Raw genomic sequence first — 21,773 nt, forward strand, 5'->3', positions numbered from 1 at the left:
CCCTGTAAATTCACGGTAAGTTTAGCTTGAGAATAATACTATTAGTGTGTTTCTGTGGCACATATTATTATAATTAATAATCATCTTAATTCTTCTTTGCATGATTTTTTATTCGTGAAATAAATCAAGGTGATATAATCCAAGTTCAAAATTAAAGGAAAAGTGGTTAAAAAAATAAATTTGACAGCTATGTTTTCTTCTCTGCAATGGACATTAAAAAAGATATCCAGACACGATAAACTTAAAGTGAACTTGTTCTTTTATATAATTTTTGGGCATTCAATGTTATGATGGAAATTTCCACCACTATGCAAAGAAGGGTTAAGTCTATGTTGCAGTTGTGAGCATTATAAATACCATCATGATCATTTCAGTCATTATTCATCCACTGCTCGACATAGACCTTCCCCATAGACTACCATAAGGAATGGTCCTGAGCCACTTGCATTATAAACATGAATCATAATAATTAATTTATGTGAGGCGGAACAACAAATTGCAACAGCTGCATACAAATTATTGTGTTGGTGTGAAGGCTACACGAAATACTATTGAGCAGTTTTAAATGACTTCAAAAATACTCAATCACTTGGACGTCTATTTGTATATATTTTAATGAAATTTGGTCTTTCGGGACCGCAGAACTTTTCGGCACAGGTTTTTTTGTATAGCGTAATATTTCCCGAATTTCCCATGGTAAGGGTTTTTATTTAAGGAAAAATAAAAATATTTCGTGGGCAAGGCTACGTAATGCACGATATGTGACGTAGCTAAATAAATATATAAATAGCAGAGATAGGTAACCCGTCTGGCAAGTTTGCAGCGACAGGCAAAGGAACTCTGCTTCGAGACGTAAATCGCGTAGTTCCAGAACTAACCTATTGCAAAATGGGTCATAAAATTGTATTTCCGCGAGCCGCTGACCCGGCAGACAATGGGTGACCACCGGCATTGTCTATTGTCATCGCCGACTGCTGGCCAGACGGTCGCGATGAATGGGGCAAGTTCATTCGATCCGGCCCACATTCGTGATGCGACGAAGACAGACATATACAAGCGGGCGGGCACGAAAGAGAAACGAGCAAGAACGGTGTTGCGGACACTAGAAATTATTGTACCGCTGCTTGAGTTTTGTTTTGAGGCGGCCGTGGGACCGTGTTCCGCCACGCCAGTATGTCCACGGCCGGCGCACGAGTCGAACTGTTTGTGCGTTCGGCTCTATCCGCGCGGTGTTCGTAATATGAACTCGCATTTCGATACGTATCGCGCCTGGCCGCGCTCACTGCGTCGATAACATCTGCAAATCCAATATACAGAGTGGTGATAGCGCGATACGGTTCACTTTTACGCGTGTTACTCGACAGTTTGCCGACGGCCATGTGATCGCTCCCGTCGATGGGAGCGAGGAGCGAACAAAAAAGGCGCCCGCTAATGTCTACCCCTCCCGGCCGCTACAAAAAAGGGATAAAAAGGATATTCCTGGAATGCGCACATGTGGACGCCGGGTAACTGTGGCTGCCTTCGTTGAGTCCGCAGTGTTGTCACGATGCCCCGTAGGAGCAAGTGGATGCATCTGGCCGCGGGCGTCGTCGCCGGCGTCATAGTCGGCATGTTCCTTAAGCTGTGCTTGCGATCGTCCTCTAGGACTACGATAGAAGCCTGCCCGCAGTCTGCGAAAGTGTACGTCGCCCCCGATCCACTCGCCTTGATAGGCCTCGGGCCGGAAGAGACAGTGCAAAATTCTAACAGGACTTTAGTGTTTGTCGGTGTTATGACGGCCGAACAGTATTTGGATACGAGAGCCAAAGCAGTTTACGAGACGTGGAGTCAAGATTTGCCTGGACGTATCGCGTTCTTTAGCTCGGAGGTGTCACGGGCTCCGGGTTTACCTTTAGTTCCATTGCGGGGTGTGGACGATAGCTACCCGCCGCAGAAGAAGTCATTCCTTATGTTGTTGTACATGTATGAGAAATACGGCGAAAAATTTGAGTGGTTCATGCGTGCCGACGACGATGTTTACGTTAGGGGTGATAAGTTAGGGGAGTTTTTGCGTTCTGTGGACAGTCGGAAGCCACAGTTCATAGGGCAAGCTGGCAGAGGTACGAACGCCGAGCGGGACGCTCTAGCTTTAGATTATAATGAGAACTTCTGCATGGGCGGTCCCGGAGTGCTGTTCTCCAGGGAGACTCTGCGGAGGGTGGCACCCCACGTGAAGTACTGTCTGAAGCATCTGTACACGACTCACGAGGACGTCGAGTTGGGTCGCTGTGTTGCCAAATTCGCCGGTGTTTCCTGCACCTGGAGTTATGACGTAAGTAACTATTGTGAAAATAAATTGGCCATTTACTTGTTCAATCTCAATGCAATTTTTCTTTTAAATAATGTTAGTCGTTTAACAGTTATTCTGTGATGATAATTCGAAACACGCTTGTGAGATATTGTATTCTAATAGTGACATTATGTACTCGCTTCTACCTACGTGCCGTATCGTAATAGTTACAAAAATCCAAATGTTATTTTATGATGCATTCGGTTTACGATTCATGATCATTGTTTTGATTTACAATGGGCAATAGTTTGTACAAAGTTGATAATCAATACTATTGTGCTAGGCACTCATCTGTCATAAAAATATTAGGTAGGGAGTATTTGTAGGTATAAATAGCTAGTATGTAGTAATATAGGTACATAGGTTTTTTTTAATGGATGATAATGGAATGGTAACCCCACCCGCGCTGTCGGTATATACCGGCGGGGCACCGGTGAAGGATGATAGGTGAGGATGAAGTAGGTCAGTTAGCCCATAGTGACGAATTCAAAAAGAATTGTTCACGATGGTTTCCAGGGGGAACCACGTGAAGGTCGACCTAATAAGGCATATTGCTAGCAATGGGGCTGTCAAACTCCATTGCTAACAATCCGTTTCCCCCATATATACATAGGTATTAGTAAAAGGTGTTTATTGATTTGTCAATCACTTGAATCTATTCGGAATAACATGGATTATCTATCACATAATCCGTAAGACGTAATCTTAATTCTATAGTATATTAATTTTTTTTTTTCTAAATATTCAAGTGTATAATATATACAAATGTTTGTATACTGCGGGAATTGAATCCGCAATCATCGTAAGGTGAGTTAGTACGTTAAACTATTACATATTTTACATCTAAAGAAAATCTGTGTTAGAAACTGCTTAACCATGGTAGTTAATGGATTGTCAAGGTATTGTTATGTAGGTAACAATACCTTAATAATCCATAGGTAATAAATCCTATAATGATAACGAAAACATGGAAGATAATTTCAGAAACAGTATGGTGGAGTGGGCATGCTAGAAATAAGGATGGTTCAGATTTAACACCATCAGTGACCTATCGAATAATTTAGCCGCATAAGGCAAAAATAATTGCCTCCCTTTATAACAGTAAGTCGCTGTCAAATAGCCGCCCTAAATTTTTGTTGTTCTGACCATATTCCCGGTTTGTTCCTATTTTTATCGGACGCTGATTATGTCATATATCCTAGCCACCTTTTTATATAAATTATAACTACCTCTCACTTATAGACATAAGCAGTACCATGGACATAACAGAGTATACTGTTTCGCCCATGATAACCCCCATGCGTTGCCATTCCTGAGGACTCAGGTGTTATTCCTCTGTACCCAGTAAATTCATGCCATATCCCTTCAAACCGAAACACAGCCATGCAAGCACAACTGCTTCACGGTTGAAACACGAATGGGACAGAGGTACTCAAGCAATCGATTTTTGTACAAAGTCTCCCTATGGTAATTATTACAAAAAATCTTTTAATTGCCTGGCTTTATACCAGATGTCTCACCCTTAGCGCCGCACTGCAGTCGATTAATCACTATTAGGTATCTCCTAACTGCTATTTATAGTTTTAGCTTTTTTTTTTTAATTTACATGTCTCCTTTCCTACGTTACATGGACAAATTATTTTTACTTAGATATATTAAGAATTTATCTTTTCTTTTTGGTTGTATCGTATTTGGGATACATTTCTAAATAATGTATTCAGTGTCAATTCATGTGCCAATTTTGTCCATGTTTTTTTTTTATACAACTTAGAATGGCAAACAAGCTGACGGTCCACCTGATGGAAAATGGTAGTGTCCATGTTCATTTGGAGATATTATTGATTTTGGTTTTTAATAATTTGATATCCGATAGTATTTTAAAATATCATAAACTTATTCTATATTGTTTTTTTTTAAATATTTTTTCAAAATTTTCGCACGCTACTCTGTACGCATAGATATCAGAAATAAGTCCAATGAAATGGACTATTTTTAAATGACGTATCAAGATAAAACACACGCCAATTTTTAAGTTAGACCTTCCGTAATATAACTGTGAAAACCTTGTCCAATTTGGTGTGACAATTTTTGCGTGACGCTTGAACAAACATATTGACAGACACAATTTTTAAATATTATTTTTTTTGGCATATATTCGTCTTATGTAGACTTCCGATTGTTAATTTATCTTAAATATCTTCCATATTTTTTTTTACAACACAGCGGGCAAACGAGCTTGCGGCTCATCTGATGATAAGTGACTATCGCCGCCCATGATCACCCACAACACCAGCGGCATTGTAGGTGTGCTGCCGGCCTTTTAAAAAGGAATATACTCTTTTCTTGAAGGTTATGTTGTCGTATCGGTTCGGAAATACTGCTGCTGGAAGTTGATTCCAAAAAATGGTTGTGCGTGGAAAAAAGTGCTTTGAAAAACGTCTAACTATATACAAATATCGTCTAGTTATAAGATTAGTAAGTTATATTAGTAACATTGTGTTATTAGAAATAAACATGACACGTTCATTGCCGAATAAATCCGCTAGAGGCGCTGCAGGCACGAGAATGTTTATCAGATAATATCGAAAGGTTAAGAAATTAGGACGGGCAGTTCGATAAAAAATTGGACCGTGAAATATCTATTGTAAAAAATGTAAAGATCGAGACAGTTACGGCTTCACAGAGGTCATCAAACATTTAACAGTTTTATGAAATGCTGTGTGTCTTGTATAAAAGGAATTTGCATTTCTTATTGACTTTTAACCGTTTCTTACTTAACGGTACCGACTGGTATCTACCTACGTGTAAAGTTTAAATGCAAACGATGTCAATTACTTACGTTCACTTTGCGAATGGTTAACGTACCTTCAGGCATGCTATCATGTTAGATTAATTTCATGCAGATATATCTATCTAATAGAAATCATCCCCTAAACGTGAAGGGCGAAAATATTGCTAGCAATGACCCCTATCAGGTCGACCTCCACGTGGTCCCCCTTGGAAACCGTCGTGCTTCATTTCAAGTATATTCATTACAATGGGCTAACTAACCTGCCTTTTTATTCTCACCTATCACCCCTCATCCCTGGCAGCGTATACCGTTAGCGTAGATGGAGTTACTATTTCATTATCATTCATTAAATAAAAACCTATTCATAAAAACTAAAACCTTCTATAAAACTATATTAACTTAATAGTTAAACAATAGAACAAAACAGTGTTATCACTGTTTTGTCACTTTCTTTCAAGTTGGAAATTTAAATAAAAAGAAAGAGACAACAGTTCAATAGCTAAAATAGATTTATGAAAGTAATTTATTTATTTATTTATTTACACTTTATTGCACCAAGTAAAAAGAGAAATAACAAATACAGTAAATATTAATGAGAAGTGATACAAAAGGCGGCCTTATCGCTAAGCAATCTCTTCCAGACAACCTTTGGTTAGAGGACATTGAGAAAAAGACAAAGAGTAGGTGGCGCACTATTATATAAATATTATCATATAAAATATGTATACATTTTACACGTTACCTACGCAATTTAATATTGAAAGTACTATATTTAATTTATGTATGTAATTAATACCATTAGACTCAGTGCCATGCTGCCATAATGTCTTGAACTTAACAGAGCATTTGCACCTTGAACATATAAGACATTGTTGGTAAATGTAAACTTTTTCTCTACATTACGACGAAACTTAATTTCAAATTATATTTATATTCTGTTTAGGGGTTAAACGAAAAGAGATAGGATCAGGGGGTCTACCATGAAAGGAAATTCCGAATTTTCGGACTCAATTTCGTGTTTTTGTTCATACGGAAATCGAGCTTAACATTCCGTTTGTCATAAATCCTACCATAAAAATCCAAAGGAATGATATTTTAACGTCTTTAAACTGTATGTATTATGTAATTTACAAATATGATGTTATCATATTTGTATTTCGTTCGGGGGCGAAATTTCGGAAAACATTTCATGTTAGGCCCTCAGATATGAAGAAAATGGGCTAGAATTGGTCCCGAAATAGCTTGGGTAGCGAAACAATTTGGTTGGCTAGTTGCAGTGATTGACGAAATTGGCGTCAGATTTGAGGTGTTGCCTATTAGGTATTTTATAGCCGCAGTGAACTCTAAATGTGACCCTTGAATAGGCCAGATAAAGGTTCATACTCGATGTTAACAAAGATGTGAATTATATGTTTAGTTTTTCATTTATTCACTATACTGTGCTGCCCTACTTTGCTGTTTTGTAAGCACACAATAAAAGCTATTCATACAATTAACTTTATCAAGTGAGCGTGGTCATATTATGTTATAATGGTTATTTTGTAACATTTAATACATTGTAACGTTGAGTAAAATAATTGGCGTGACAAATGGAAGTAATAAAGTCACTGAAAGTAAGTCTGACTTCCTTCATTTTTGACAGTTTATAGCCACTATGTTTATTTTATAGTATAGTACAGTCATATACTATATAGCAACGGTGGCCGACTTGACTAGACCCAAGATCTACTGTTTACTGACGAAACGCACAGGGTAAACAGTATTTTGAGATTTCAAAAAGTATGAAACCATTTACATACTTTTTGAAATCTCAAATGAAACAACATAGTTCAGTACACAATTATGTAGCATTTTTAATTTGATTCAGAGATAAAAATAAAATTGAAAATTATTCTTAGTAACTACTTATTTATATTAGTGCGAGCATTGCGTCTGAGTATCTTGGATAGATTAGCAAGATATTAGCAATATATTTTTTTGCCTTGTCACTATCGATTGGACTTAGTAGCGACCGACCGGTTGGCTACGCCTGCTATAATAGCACTCTCGTAATTAAAACGTATTTAAAGCACATAATTTATTTAAACTAGTGAGCCGTCCCGGCTTCGCACAAGTAGGTAGCTATATTATTGCAATTGTTGTAGGAATGTATGTATCTCTATGTATTTCAATTAAACATATTAATATAACCAATGTTATTCGCTGACAATGCAGCTTTTAACAGTTGAAAGATTTTTTTAAAACTGTTGAGTATTTTTTGAGTTTATTCATTGCAAACAAAAATCGAACCTTTCCCTTTTATAATATTACTTTATATTTCTTCCATTTGACTGTACTTACTTTTAAGTTGGCGCATTGCTCGACAAATTTAATACCTAAGATGCTGTGGTACTCGAAAAACTGTATTATTGTTCTTATTTTTGGCTGTCAAGTATAACAATTTAAAATTGCATAAACAGGTTATCCACCGTGCGTTTTTTAAGGCACTTTCTTCCACGCACAACCACGCTTTGGAATCAATTTCCAGCAATATTATTTCCGAACCGATACGACATTGTAACCTTCAAGAGTACATTATTTTTTAAAAGGCCGACAGCACACCTGCAATGCCTCTGGTGTATAAAAAAAGATCACTCGCTTGTCTTACATTATTTTACACGAATACTTCTAGGGGAATTTGAAATTGCCATATTTAAACTTCATATTGTAATATTAATGTAAATAATATACAATATATATGCCCACGGCTAGAGGGAGACTTTGTACAAAAGTCGATTGCTTGGGTACCTCTGTCCCATTCGTGTTTCTACCGTGAAGCAGTCGTGTTGCATGGCTGTATATCGGTTTGAAGGGTGGGATATTGCGTGAATTTACTGGGTACAGAGAAATAACAGCTGAGTCCTCAGAAATGGCAACGCATGTCCGTGGTACTGCTCATATCTATAGGCGACGGTTACCACTTTCCATCAGGTGGACCGTCAGTTTGTTTGCCATTCTAAGTTGCATAAAAAATAATTGTTTGACACCGACAAATAATAGTTTATTACATTTATTAATAGACTATGCAGATGTCGCCATTATCTTACGATATCGACCAAAGATCAAAGTTAAGATGCATAATTAAATATATAAAGGAAGTGTTATGTTGTTGTGTAACATTATTATTTTGCGTAACGTGCACGATAAACTAATATTTACATTACATTATTATCATAAAGATATATTATATATAGCTGACATGCGTTTTATTGAAGTCAAGGTGAATATCACTTTACCGTTATGTGATAGCTTTGATAAAATATTAATATTTCTAGTGGTATCTAGGTATTGGTATTTTGGTTTAAAATTTGTCGAATTTCGATATCGATTTTCACATGGTTAATTCCTGATGAATTCATCATGTAACCCACAAAAAAAGAGAATTTACGTTTTATTTATTTATTTATTTTTTGGAAAACGTACAGCTGAATTACAGTCAATACATAATCAATTATGGTAGCTTAAATAGCATACGTTTAAAAAAAAATTAAGTGAAATAAATAAGAATTGTTCGAATGAAATAAGAAGTATAAAAATATTTATTTTTCTCCATTATATTTAAATGAAATGAAAAATTTGTAAATTTTATGAATTCCTTACAATATTTCTCTTCTAATTGATGATGCGAGAATTGTAGAAATAATATACCTATATTTTAAAAGTAAAGACAGTACCTATACTTGGGGGGAAAGGGATTGTTAGTAATGGAGACTGAGAATCCCGTTGCCAGCAATATACCCAACAGGACGACCTCCTCACAGTTCTCACTGGAAACTATCATGGTTAATTCCTGATGAATTCATCATGATGGGCTAACTGGCCTGTTTTCATTCTCATCTATGACTGTTCACTGGTGCTCCGCCAGCGTATCCCGTTAGCGCAGGCGGGGTTACCATACCATTTTCATCTATTAAAAAAAAAAGGAAAAGAACCTCCTTTTTTGGACATCGGTCGAATCCCACAAACATATATAAAACCTAAAAACATAAACGCTTCAGTTTTTGGACATATGTATATACATATATAATATATAACCAAATTGAAAACTCCTTTTTAAATAAGTAAATACGATAAGATTCGACGTTTATAAATGTGTAGATTTATTTCGTGAGTGGTTTCGTACTTTTAAGGCAATAATGAAAGGCTAATTATAGTCCATTAAAGTGCATGCACGTGCATTTCGGTTTTCAAGTCACGAAATTTGATATATGATGACAAATTATCAAGACAAGGTAAGCCTTTTAAATATATATATATATATATATATATATATATATATATATATATATATATATATCAAACGTAGTAAGTACGCAAATATAAAACTTGATGCATTTAGAATCTTACTAGCTTATATCCGCGACTTTGTGGATTCCGTTGGTGTTATTCCGTGTACAATGTGGAAGGTTGGCGGAGAGTGAACCCCACTCGTTGATGGTTGTAAACTGGTACACTTTAGATTTAGATGATGAATACTCTCGTCTTAATTAGTTATATTTACTGTTTGATACAAAAAATAGCTTATATACTTATATGGGGTGGAGAACCATCCCATATACTACATGTCCTCGTGTCCAGTGCATCTAGAAAACAATTGCGGTCAATTCCTAAGAGATGCCATGACGGGATCGCCACGGTCACCTGACTTGAAGATCTACTATGAAATACTTTCCGAAATTTCTGGGCCGTACAAAACACAAATTTGATGGTAAAATTACCGTTTAAAAATGTTAAAATATTATTCCTTTGGACTTTTATGGTAGGATTTATGATGAATGAAGTATTGAGCTCCATTTACTGGATCGATTTTGGCATGAACATAATACTAAATTGAATCCGAAAATTCGGAAATTCATTCCATAGTTGACCCCTTATTTCGTCTCGTCGTTTCTCCCGCCATTATATACTACAAGCGTTTATAGAAAATAATAAGACGTACAATCCAAAATTATTTTAGTGCATTGCTATTATAATATGGGGAAATAAGTTAAATAAAAATTATAATATTTATTTCATAGCTACGGAACGCTACTGATGGCCTACCATGAAATGTTTTCCGAAATTTCGGAGCCGAACGAAACACAAATTTGATGTAAAAATTACATTATAAATGCCGTTTGGAAATATTAAAAATGTTAAACTAAATTGTTCTTTTGGACTTTTATGATAGGGATGTATGACGAACGAAATGTTAAACTCCATTTATTGGTCCGATTTTGGTATAAACAAAAACTCGAAATTGAGTCCGAAATTTCGGAATTTCATGGTAGACCCGCTGATTATTTATCTGATATGCTCTTGGACTGTTTTTTTTTAATTGCTTTAGTTTATTAATGACTTATATATAATTATAGTTTTTATGTTAATCAATTTATAATGGAATTTAATTAGGGAAATATATCTCATTAGTTTATTAACACTATCGTTATGCAAACGGCAAAAGCGTCACTTTTATGGTTTCACTTTTTTTTAGTGATTTTGATAACTAGTTTATTAGGTGGATAATGATAACAGTTACTGGTCGTTACTGTGTTCATTTCATAATAGTTCAAGCGAAAGTTAACTTTAAAAATTTGCACTTTTTTTTTTTTACATATTTAAATGTATTTACGAGACGAGAGTTCAGGCAGATGGTACCTACAAACCTGATAAGTTGAAAAACTTTTTGTTTAAAAAAAAAACGTTGCTAGTTAGAAAATTTGTTTATTATTCCTGTAATATTCACATCTCGGCCGTGTGGTCCTGACATAGAATAGGCCAACCCTTCCTCTCCTGTGGGTGTCGTAAGAGACGATTTAGGGAGGGTGAGGAATGGGCAGCAGCGTCCCTCTTAAAACATTTCTAAAGCTTGACTGCGGTTGTAAGCCAGCCTGACAAGCGTGGCAACTACTGGCAACCCCCACCATGGGGGGTGAGCTTATGTTCAGCAGTGAACAATTAAAGGGTGATATGATGATGATGATTCACATGTACCTTTTTAAACTTTAACTATTTTAGAATTTTCCCTTCACAAACTTCGGAGGTGAGGGGGAATGATTTTAACTTACATTTTCGATCATGAGTAAACAATTATGCAACATAATAATAAATAAAAATAAGTTTTAATTAATATGCTACTACGCTTGGAGTTATAGATATATACAATTAAATATAAACAATTTGAATATAGTTTTATTTAATCTCTATTTGGTCTCCCAGCAATTGTTACACTGATAAGATTTAATATTAAAATTACCGTCTATTTATACTTAGTGTACAATCATTTTAAAGGAAACACAGCGTGCTAATTAGCAAATAAACAATAATACGGCATAACAAACTCCTGAGGTATTCGACATTGGTATAGTTTTTTAAATTCAATAGATGATTGCATCACATAAGATTTAGCTATTCAAATTAACTGCTTTCCTGCTTTCCTATAATATAATATACCTTCTTGTAAAGAAAATAAAAATATTTTTTCAAAGAAGGCTAACAATATGTAAAATTATTCTCAAAACGACAGTATTACTAGTTGCTAAGATACGAGTACATCGCTGTGACAAATGAACGGACGGACTCACAAAGTCGTAGCATTAGGGTTCATTTGTACTTTTATGGTACGGAACCTCTTAGAGGTTCGTACTGTTTTTAAAATAGTAGTATAAGACTATTACAAAATTAATAAATATACTACGTTATATTAATTTATAAATATAATTACGTTAATTAATGAAATAGAAGATTAATTTAACATTTATTTCATCATCGTCATCATATTCTGCGTAAACTGTCCACTGCTGAACATAGGCCTCCCCCATAAAGGGAGTTTTGCCAATAGTTGTTATACTTGGCAATCTTGGGCTTTGGTGATGATTAAAACATCAGCTGTTGTCTCTCCCTCGACTATTAAGTTCCCTTAGTCACGTCTTACGACATCTATGGGAAAGGAAGGAGTGGCTCAATCTATGCCGGGACCATACGACAAAATCTATATACGAACAAAAATTTATTGTATAAATTACAATCATACACAAATACATACATATATAAATAGTAACAAATCGTCGGGTAAAAATGAGATCAAAATGTTTATCACGGTTCATCGACAAATCCAGTTCAGTGCAAAGATCCGCGCAAACCGGTCCCGTAACTGAGAGTGGTTTTTTAACAGATATGCGCGGGCGCAGCCCGGGCATTCGCATGGTGCGTGCATAAAGGGAGCGTAGACTATTGTGTTTTTTCCACAGACAACATTTGTTTGCCGACAGGTAACGATTTATAGAGTGCGGAAGTGAATGTAAAAAAAGTATGCTTCTCTTTATTGTGTATCATGGTTGCATCTATTTTTGATGGGATCTTGGTCTCAGAAGGTCATAGTAAGTGGAAATGACAGACAATTGATGCTAAAGATTAATTCTTCTTGAGATGTTCTTGTAAATTGAATTGTTTCTATAATTTATTAATGGTTTGAAAATTTGGTATTCACTTGTAAATCAGGGCTAGATTCAACCTAAGTAGCTTAAAAGCATTTTCACCTTTGAGACAGATGTCGAAGTTTGTTACGGTTCAATGCTCAGGCAATTTAATGCTAGCCAGTTTTTTTTTGCAAATTTGCGATCACAACAATAGTTTTTGTCTGAGTTACGGTTTGGATTGAGGCTTTATTGAGAGCGACAAAAGACTTTTAAAATATAATATGGCTCCGCCCATAGCAAAGGGAATGGAATAGTAATCCTGCCTACGCTATCGGTGAACGCTTGTGGGGCCCCAGTGATAGATGAGGATGCAGGCAGGTCAGTTGGCCCATCGTAAAGAATTCGACAAGAGTTAATCACGATGGTTGGGGGGAAAGGGATTGTTAGTAATGGAGACTGAGAGTCCCATTGCTAGCAATATACCCAACCAGGTCGACTTCCTCGCGGTTCTCCCTGAAAACTGTCTTGGTTAATTCCTGATGAATTCATCATGATGGGCTAACTGGCCTGTTTTCATTCTCATCTATCACCCTTCACTGGTGCTTCGCCAGCGTATCCCGTTAGCGCAGGCGGGGTTACCATACCATTTTCACCCATCAAAAAAAAATCACGATCGTTTGCAGGGGGAACCGCGTGGAGGTCGTATTGCTAGGGTATATTGCTAGCAATTAGTCCTTATTACTAACAATCCCTTTCCTCCTAATTCCATACACGCTATTAGGTCTTTAACCTAATAAGAAACATATGTGGGACTAGAGTCATAAAGATAAAAAACAAATAAGAAATCTTCGTACCTTAGATTATATAGATAGAGCGTCTCCATAGAAATGCTTCGAGAAAAACGAGTCAACTTTTTCATATAATTTTGCGTGATAAATAATTATGAGTGATTCTTTTATAACTTGAATAATAATTTGACAATTAGCTAACAAAAACTTGACTCGTTTTAGAGGCTGGATGCTCTATCTAAATAATCTAAGCTTCGTATGTAGGCGACAATATTTTTCTAAGGTCATTTTACGCATTGTTTATATAAAAAAATACCAAATACGCGTATTGCAAATGTGAATAATTTTAGAATTCAACGGATATTTGGCACTTTAGAATGTAAACAATTCAATTTATCAAAATAATAACCTTGTATGGCTGCCATTTAGAATTCTACACGTTTTTATATACTCCTTCAAGTTTATTGCGTAATAAATTATCTATTTATATTAATATATATAGGCAATAGGTTATTTTTTTTTATTGGATAATAGTGGATTGGTAACTCCGTTTGGGCTGACAATATACGCTGGCGGGGCACCAGTGAGGGATGATAGGTGAGAATGAAAGGGCAGGTCAGTTAGCGCATCGTGATGTATGCACCTGGAATTCAGCACGATGGTTTCTAGGGGGACCACGGGGAGGTCGACCTGATAGATTATATTGTTAGTAATGGGATGGTAGTCCATATTACTAATAATCCCTTCTCCCCAGCCAATAGAGTCAACTCTGATTCGTTATTATTTCCTGAAGATTGGAATGGAAATTTTTTTTGATTTATTTATTTATAAAAACCACACCAACAATATGCTCACAATAATTAAGTAGACAATATACAATGTTATTAGTAAGTAAAAGAGAAAAACTACTATTACAAAATGCTTAAATCTAAGTTTGAACAAAAAAATCTTACTCCTCACTACCAAGCTTAAGGTCATATGAACATATCAATTAAAGGCGTATACAGCTCTCACAGATAAGCGTCAATGTATACTAACTAACAATTATACAACTAGAAAAGACCTAACTACCAATCCATATTATTAATAAGCCTAGTATACTGCACTAAAGAATTACCAAAGATGTCGATATCATGGTCAACGTTTACGGCTTTATTATACGATGATAACATTCTGTTGAGGGGAGAATTGGATCCTAAGTTAGTACGACAAGCGTATGTTGAAAATGTGTTAACTATTTTAGCAGATCTAATATTGAAATTACGTGGTACTATCAAGCGTATATCCTTAACAACATCAGGTATCAAAATAAGGCCATTTAAAATCTTGAACAACATTATAAGATCTATAATCTTTCTACGCTGACTCAGTGACTTCATCCCGAAGAATTCCAGACGATCAGTATAAGATGCAGTTATTGGACATAATTTATCTTTGTAAGCCAAGTAACGTGTGAAACTTCTTTGCACTCTCTCAATACGATCGATATGACATTGATATTGGGGATTCCATATCAGAGAAGCATATTCAAGTGTACTTCGGACGTATGCGTTATAGAGTATTTTTAATGGCCTAACACCTCTAAATTCTTTACAAGTTCGTTTAAGAAATCCGAGCATTTTATTGGCTTTCTTAACTATATTATCAATATGTCCATTAAGTGATAGTTTTGAATCCAGTATCACTCCCAAGTCTCTTACATTAGCCACCTCCTCAATGCACTCATTCAATAATTTATATTTTGTGGGTATTATATTAACATTTCGAGTAAATTTTATATGGTAACATTTAGAAAAATTTAGAACCATCCTATTAGCATCACACCACTCTTGTACCGATTGAAGGTCTTGTTGTAAAAGATCAGAGGCCTCTGACACTGATATGGACTTATATAATTTAAGATCATCGGCGAAAAGGGAGAATTTACTATATTTTATAACCTCGACGATGTCATTTACAAAGACCAGGAACAAAATCGGACCCAAATGTGATCCTTGGGGTACTCCTGATACGGATTTGTAAGGAAGAGATGTAAAACCTTTGACTACGACTCTCAACTCTCTACTGTCTATGTAGGACTCAAACCAACGAAGTAAAAATCCATGCACACCACACATTGATAGTTTACCAAAATAACATGATTAACCATATCAAATGCCTTACTAAAATCGGTATATAGTGCATCTATTTGCTTTTTAGAATCTATTTCTTTGCATATATCATTCATATAGGTTACTAAATTGCTTATTGTTGATTTTTTATTACAAAAACCATGCTGATTAAACGAAATTATTACTTGTAGATGACGTGTTAAAGCAGGATAAATTAAAGATTCAAAAACTTTAGAAAATGCAGACAGAATTGAGATTGGACGATAATTTTTTATATCAGAGGGATTGCCTTTTTTAAGGATTGGAATTACGTTTGCAACCTTCCACTGTTTTGGATACCTACCTGTTTTAATTGAGATATTAAATATAACAGCAAGAGGCTTCACCAGATTCAAGGCACATTTTTTAATGAAAAGTGGAGGTATACCATCCGGACCACAACCCTTGTTGCTATTAATTTTTCTAATAACATTCATAACATCTCTTTCTGTGAATGTAAGAGTGCTTAGGATGCTCTGAGGAAACGTACATAGTGATTCTGAATTGTTTGTTGGATTAAAGGAATTATTTATATGAGTGGAAGAATCATATGATGAGAAAACAGATGAAAAATATGACGCAAAGGGATCACAAATATCATTACCCGAAGACATACATATGTCATCTAATCTCATTTCAGAAGGCAAAGATGATGCATTGCTTCGCTTTGAATGTACAAATGACCAAAATTGTTTAGGGTTAGATGCTATGTTATCCTCCATCTTTCGAATATACAAACCATAACATTTTCGCATCAACACTTGTGCTCTCTTATTGAGTAACCTTATTTCAATCTCATCTCTTTCATTTTTGTAAATCTTAGAACGTTTCCTAAGTTTCCCTTTCTCTTTCAAAATTTTTATTAAGGATCTAGAAAACCAAATGGGATACCTTAACCTTGATGGGTGAAAATGGTATGGTAACACCCCGCTTGCGGGGGGAAAGGGATTGTTAGTAATGGAGATTGAAAAATCCATTGCTAGCAATATACCCAACCAGGTCGACTTCCTCGCGGTTCTCCCTGGAAACTGTCACTGATGAATTCATCATGATGGGCTAACTGGCCTGTTTTCATTCTCATCTATCACCCTCCACTGGTGCTCCGCCAGCGTACCCCGTTAGCACAGGCGGGGTTACCATACCATTTTCACCCATAAAAAAATATAGAAGGATTACTTATAAATTGTATGATAATAGAAATCGTATTTTTATTACAACATATACATTTATATGTGTCATGTTTGAAGTGTTTAGGTATTTTGCACGTTTGCCGACACATGCGCGTATATTAAGGTGTAAATTGTTTACATAGAAATGATAAACTATTGCATAGATAGCGTGCAGGTAGTTAGTTGGCTGTACACTTTGTTTTCTTTGTAGGTTATTATCCGCTAGTTGTGATACGTTGGCTTTGCTTGAATATGACGTATACATTGTACGTAGTCTGTTTAATTATTGTGAACATATTGTTGGTGTATCTTTTATAAATAACTAGCTGACCCGGCGAACTTCGTACCGCCTGACAGTCTTCTTGTCTTTAATTTTTTTGTTTTTTTTTTAATACTTATTCTGCTATTCGGGACGCCGGGTAGGTACTAACGTTACTCAATTGTTTTGCCTTCCTGAAAACTCTCCACTAACATTTGAATGGTATGGTTAGAGTTCAAATTGACTTTTAAGTATATTTACGAAACGTTTGTATGGAAGTGTTGTTTTCAAACTTTTTCAGACAATTTTTAAAATTTTTCTCTCCGTAAGAACCATTCTAATAATCCAAGGAATATTGAAACAAAAGAATTAGTGTAATCGGTTCAGCCGTTCTCGAGATTTGCGCTTAGCAACACATTCAGGGAAACATTTTTATATATTAAGATTAAAGATTGTGTCCCCAAAAAAAAAGTCGGTTTCAGTTGTGACAAAACCAGTTATGTTCTTCTAAAAATTAAATTACTGAACCGATTTTGATAAAATTTCAATGAGACCAATCAGTAAGTATACCTTCCACTTTCCATCAGGTGGGGCGTCAGCTTGTTTGCCATTCTAAGTTGTATGAAAAAAAACCTTTCAGATGAGAAAGTATTTTTTTTTAAATCCGTAAGAACTGATGGAGTTACGAGGTAACAAACAAAAAAAAAAGAACTGAATTGAAATCTCCTTTTTGAAGTCAAACGACGAAAAAAAAATATTTTACACTTTATTGCACCATTTATAGATTAAAATTACAGTAAATACAGTTAATTTTAATGAGAAGTGATAAAAAAGGCGGTGTTGTTGCTAAGCAAGCTAAAATAAAAATTACTGTAAATAGCAGTTTTGTCCGAATAAATTAAGACATATTAATTTAGAATATGTACTATGTGTGTACTAAATTAAATATATTTATTTAACGGTATCATTTTATTAATCTCTAATATATATATACAACCTTGTGGCTGTATAGTCGGATAACCGGCTATGTCAGTACGAATCGTACGAATCGAGTACGAATTACCCAAATTTAAGAAAGTTTGCCAAAATTCTTTTGAACAAAGTTTGCAAAAAGACTTTTTTCTGAAGCTGGCTTTATTTATGAAGAGAAGCGAAACCGCTTCTAAGATCAATACATTAAGAATACACCTTCAAAAGCATTTAACAATCAGTCATCAAGTCTCTTTGACATGTCCATATCTTTATGTATTTTTATTATTTGCATGTACTTCACTGTTATTTACCACATTCATATGCTTTCTTTATATAACTTTATAATTTAACATTGTTTGCCGACTGCTTTAACCATGCTGTGTGTACACCTGTCTGGGTCTCAATCTAGTTCAAACTATTGTCTTTATATAAATGTCTATAATGTTATTGATTGTAACCGGTTGTGTATACCTTTAATAAATAAAAAAAAGGATGTTTTTTTTTTAATTATATACATCATACATTTTATATTCTGCAAGCTACTTAACCATAAAATTAAAAGCAGCCATATTTTTTTTTATACAACTTAGAATGGCAAAGAAGCTGACGGCCCAACTGATGGAAAGTGGTTACCGTCGCCTATAGACATGAGCAGTACCATGGACATAACAGAGTATACTGTTTCGCCCATGATACTCCCCATGCGTTGCCGTTCCTGAGGACTCAGATGTTATTCCTCTGTACCCAGTAAATTCACGCCTATATATAACTATATTAAGACATTTATCTGTGGGAAATTTAAGATTGGACTCTTATATTTGTTCATATATTTAAACTCCGTGAGATAATGTACGTCGGTATAGATAATTTGAGAATGCGTGCACGCAATGCAGTATTTATCTTGTAATAATACTTACTTATTATTTTATCTTATTATTTCCTTTATCATTTGTCAAAATAATACCATTTTGTCATATGTGAGCGATGAATAAGTGCTCAGTTCTGTAGATGACAAGAGTACACGATAAGTAGTGTCCGACCGAAACAGGTTTTAAAGCCGAAACCGAAACTTACTGAAACATATTTAAGATTTCTCTTCTATACTGAAATCTAGTGTATTTTTTACACAAATACACAAATAGTTAAAGGGTTATAATAAATACTAATTAAAGTATGTAACAAATATGTTATATATATTTATACGTAAAAACATGTTAAAAATATGACTTACTCTTGTAGGTAAACTTAAAAAAAACAACTTTCAGTTAGACACACACACAACACAAACACACACACAATGTTTCGGCTAATTTTTGGCCGAAACCGAAACTAAGGCCGAAAGTAGAATTTCTGGCCGAAACCGAAACCGAAAGTTCGGTCGGACACTATTGATAAGTATGTTGTTTAACACAGAGTTATGTCAGAGACTCAATCTATGTGAAGTATTTATATATTTATTTGTTTAACTATTTATTCCACCAGAAACATAAAAATAAACAATGATATATAAACAATTAAAATTAAATATAGTAGCATAAAGTATAGATTAAAATATATACATAAAGGTATAAAAGGCGGTCGTATCGCTAGGGCAATCTCTTACAGACAATCTTTGGTTAAAGGAGAACAGATACAAGTGGGCAGGTGGCGCAAGAATGAATTAATATTTTTTACGCATAATGCACAAAAGTATTTTTTATTGCACTCAGAAATACAGTAAGCTATTGGAAATGATGCCCACAGCCACTTTTTATCATCACACCGCTCGCCATCGACATGGAATTTATCCTCAAACGCTTGAACCTAACCTTGCACGTACAGTGCGGTTTCATAGGAAATCATGGTCTAGAAATAAAAAAATAGATTTTTGCAAGAGACTACAGCATAGGTTCTTCCAAAAAAGGATAAAAGGGTTTCATCAGAGACGACAATGAGTGCATATTGCCCCTGGTATTACAGGCTATGGTAACCGCTTACTATTAGGTAGGCCTTATGCTTGTTTGCCACCTGAGTGATATAAAAATAATAGCAGAGAGAGGGAGAGAAAGACGTCAGTTGTTTTTTTTTTTTTTATAAAACTTAGAATGGCAAACAAGCTGACGGCCCACCTGATGGAAAGTGGTAACCGTCGCCTATAGACATGAGCAGTACCATGGACGTAACAGAGTATACTGTTTCGCCCATGATATCCCCCATGCGTTGCCATTTCTGAGGACTCAGGTGTTATTCCTCTGTACCCAGTAAATTCACGCAAGTTGTAATCCCATCGCAGCGATTTGTCGGAAGGAACATTTTTAAATTTATTAATTAGGTAGGACTGTCGATATTTTGCGCCGGAGTAAAAAAAAATTACTTGTACAAAGTATATACATTAACTTCGGGTAAAATTTCTAAAACTACTGAATAAATTATAAAACTCATGAACTTATAAAAAAAATTGACTTTAGAGCTATAATTGCCATGAATATTCCCACGGGAACGGGAGAGGACGAAATCGAGCCATGCGAAACTGTGGGAAATAGTGTAGGATTTATTACGTATAAGATTAATGTGTATCAATAATTTTGTTTTGTAATAAAATTACGTTTTTATATACTACATTATTTTAGGTAGGAAACAAGCATACAGCCCGTCTGATGGTAAACGTTTACTGTAGCCTATGGACGCCTGCAACACTAGGGGTGTTACGTGCACGTTGTCGACTCTGAAGAAACCTTAATATACACTATACTATTTTTAAAAAACCTTTTTGATATAATTCCCTAAATGAAATAATTTTATTTAAGTAGGTTTATAGAATAGCTCTTTTGAATCGTTATATTTTTTATTATTCCACTGTATAATAGTTTTCGAAAGTTATCTTTTAAAAAGAAACGTAGAGATGTTGCATCTCTGTGCATATTTTATCGAATCTATCATGGGGAGTGCTCTGGGAAATTATTTGGATTGATACCCGTTGTCGATTCACCACCGTACAACCCGCCACAAACTAAAGTTCCATCCCAACCATCCAGACGAGTGGCGGTTTTCGACCATACATTTTTAAGGCACTTCCTACCACGCACAATCACTCTTTTGAAACAACTTCCAGCAGCAGTATTTCCGAACTGATACGACAACATAACCTTCAAGAAAAGAACATAATTCCTTTTAAAAGGCCGGCAGCACACCTGCAATGCCGTTGGTGTTGCGGGTGGTCATGGGCGGCGGTAGTCACTTACCATCAAGTTAGCCGCATGCTTATTTGCCCCAGGTGTTATAAAAAAACTACACGAATCTTAATAGAAGCTCACCGTACCTAATAGACTTGTAAAAAAATAATGTAAAAACTCCTCTATAAGTTTATTTTTTAAAATACTGCTATAGATACATACAATTTGGATCAAAACCGAGACAGCCTTGGATAGACGACTGGAATATAATTACTGTGGCACAGCTGACTCACAGATCAGTTGATTGCAAATTAATTACGGCGGACGTTGACCCCGCAGTGTCAATGTAAATAGGTACGCTGTTACTGCGAGGTCTATAAATATGTCTTGTGAAGACGAAAATAAGGATAAAAACTTGTGCTTCGTCATAATCACGTCAGGTGATCGCTGATAAATATCTAAGTACTAGTTTTTAACTACGATTTCGTCTACATAACCGGTTTAAAATATTGGTGTTGAGGGTTCGAAGGGCGCATATATTATTTATAATCGCAAACGGTACTGAAAAAAAAAAAACACCATCTCTATGAACTTACCAATGCCAACATCTTATTTTTTAATTATCTAAATTCTAATCATTTATAAATGGCCAGTACGAAAATTAATAACCGGTATTCGATTATTTATAGAATAAAAAGTTATGTTTATTATGAATGAATGAATGAAA

The 21,773-nt window shown here is 35.2% G+C and overlaps 1 protein-coding gene across 1 annotated transcript in view; it reads left to right on the top strand.

Moving 5' to 3' along the window:
* Positions 1-1,156: 1,156 nt before the first annotated feature.
* LOC113510859 (chondroitin sulfate synthase 1-like) overlaps positions 1,157-21,773 on the top strand; it is a 79,742-nt gene continuing 59,125 nt past the window's right edge. The window contains 1 exon segment of the mRNA XM_031907201.2: positions 1,157-2,311. Coding sequence (XP_031763061.2) covers positions 1,547-2,311 — 765 coding nt within the window. The 5' untranslated portion in view covers positions 1,157-1,546.

This window comes from Galleria mellonella, unplaced genomic scaffold (assembly GCF_026898425.1).
Source record: "Galleria mellonella isolate WM207_F2 unplaced genomic scaffold, CSIRO_AGI_GalMel_v1 utg149, whole genome shotgun sequence".
In the NCBI taxonomy this organism is placed as follows: Eukaryota; Metazoa; Arthropoda; class Insecta; order Lepidoptera; family Pyralidae; genus Galleria; species Galleria mellonella.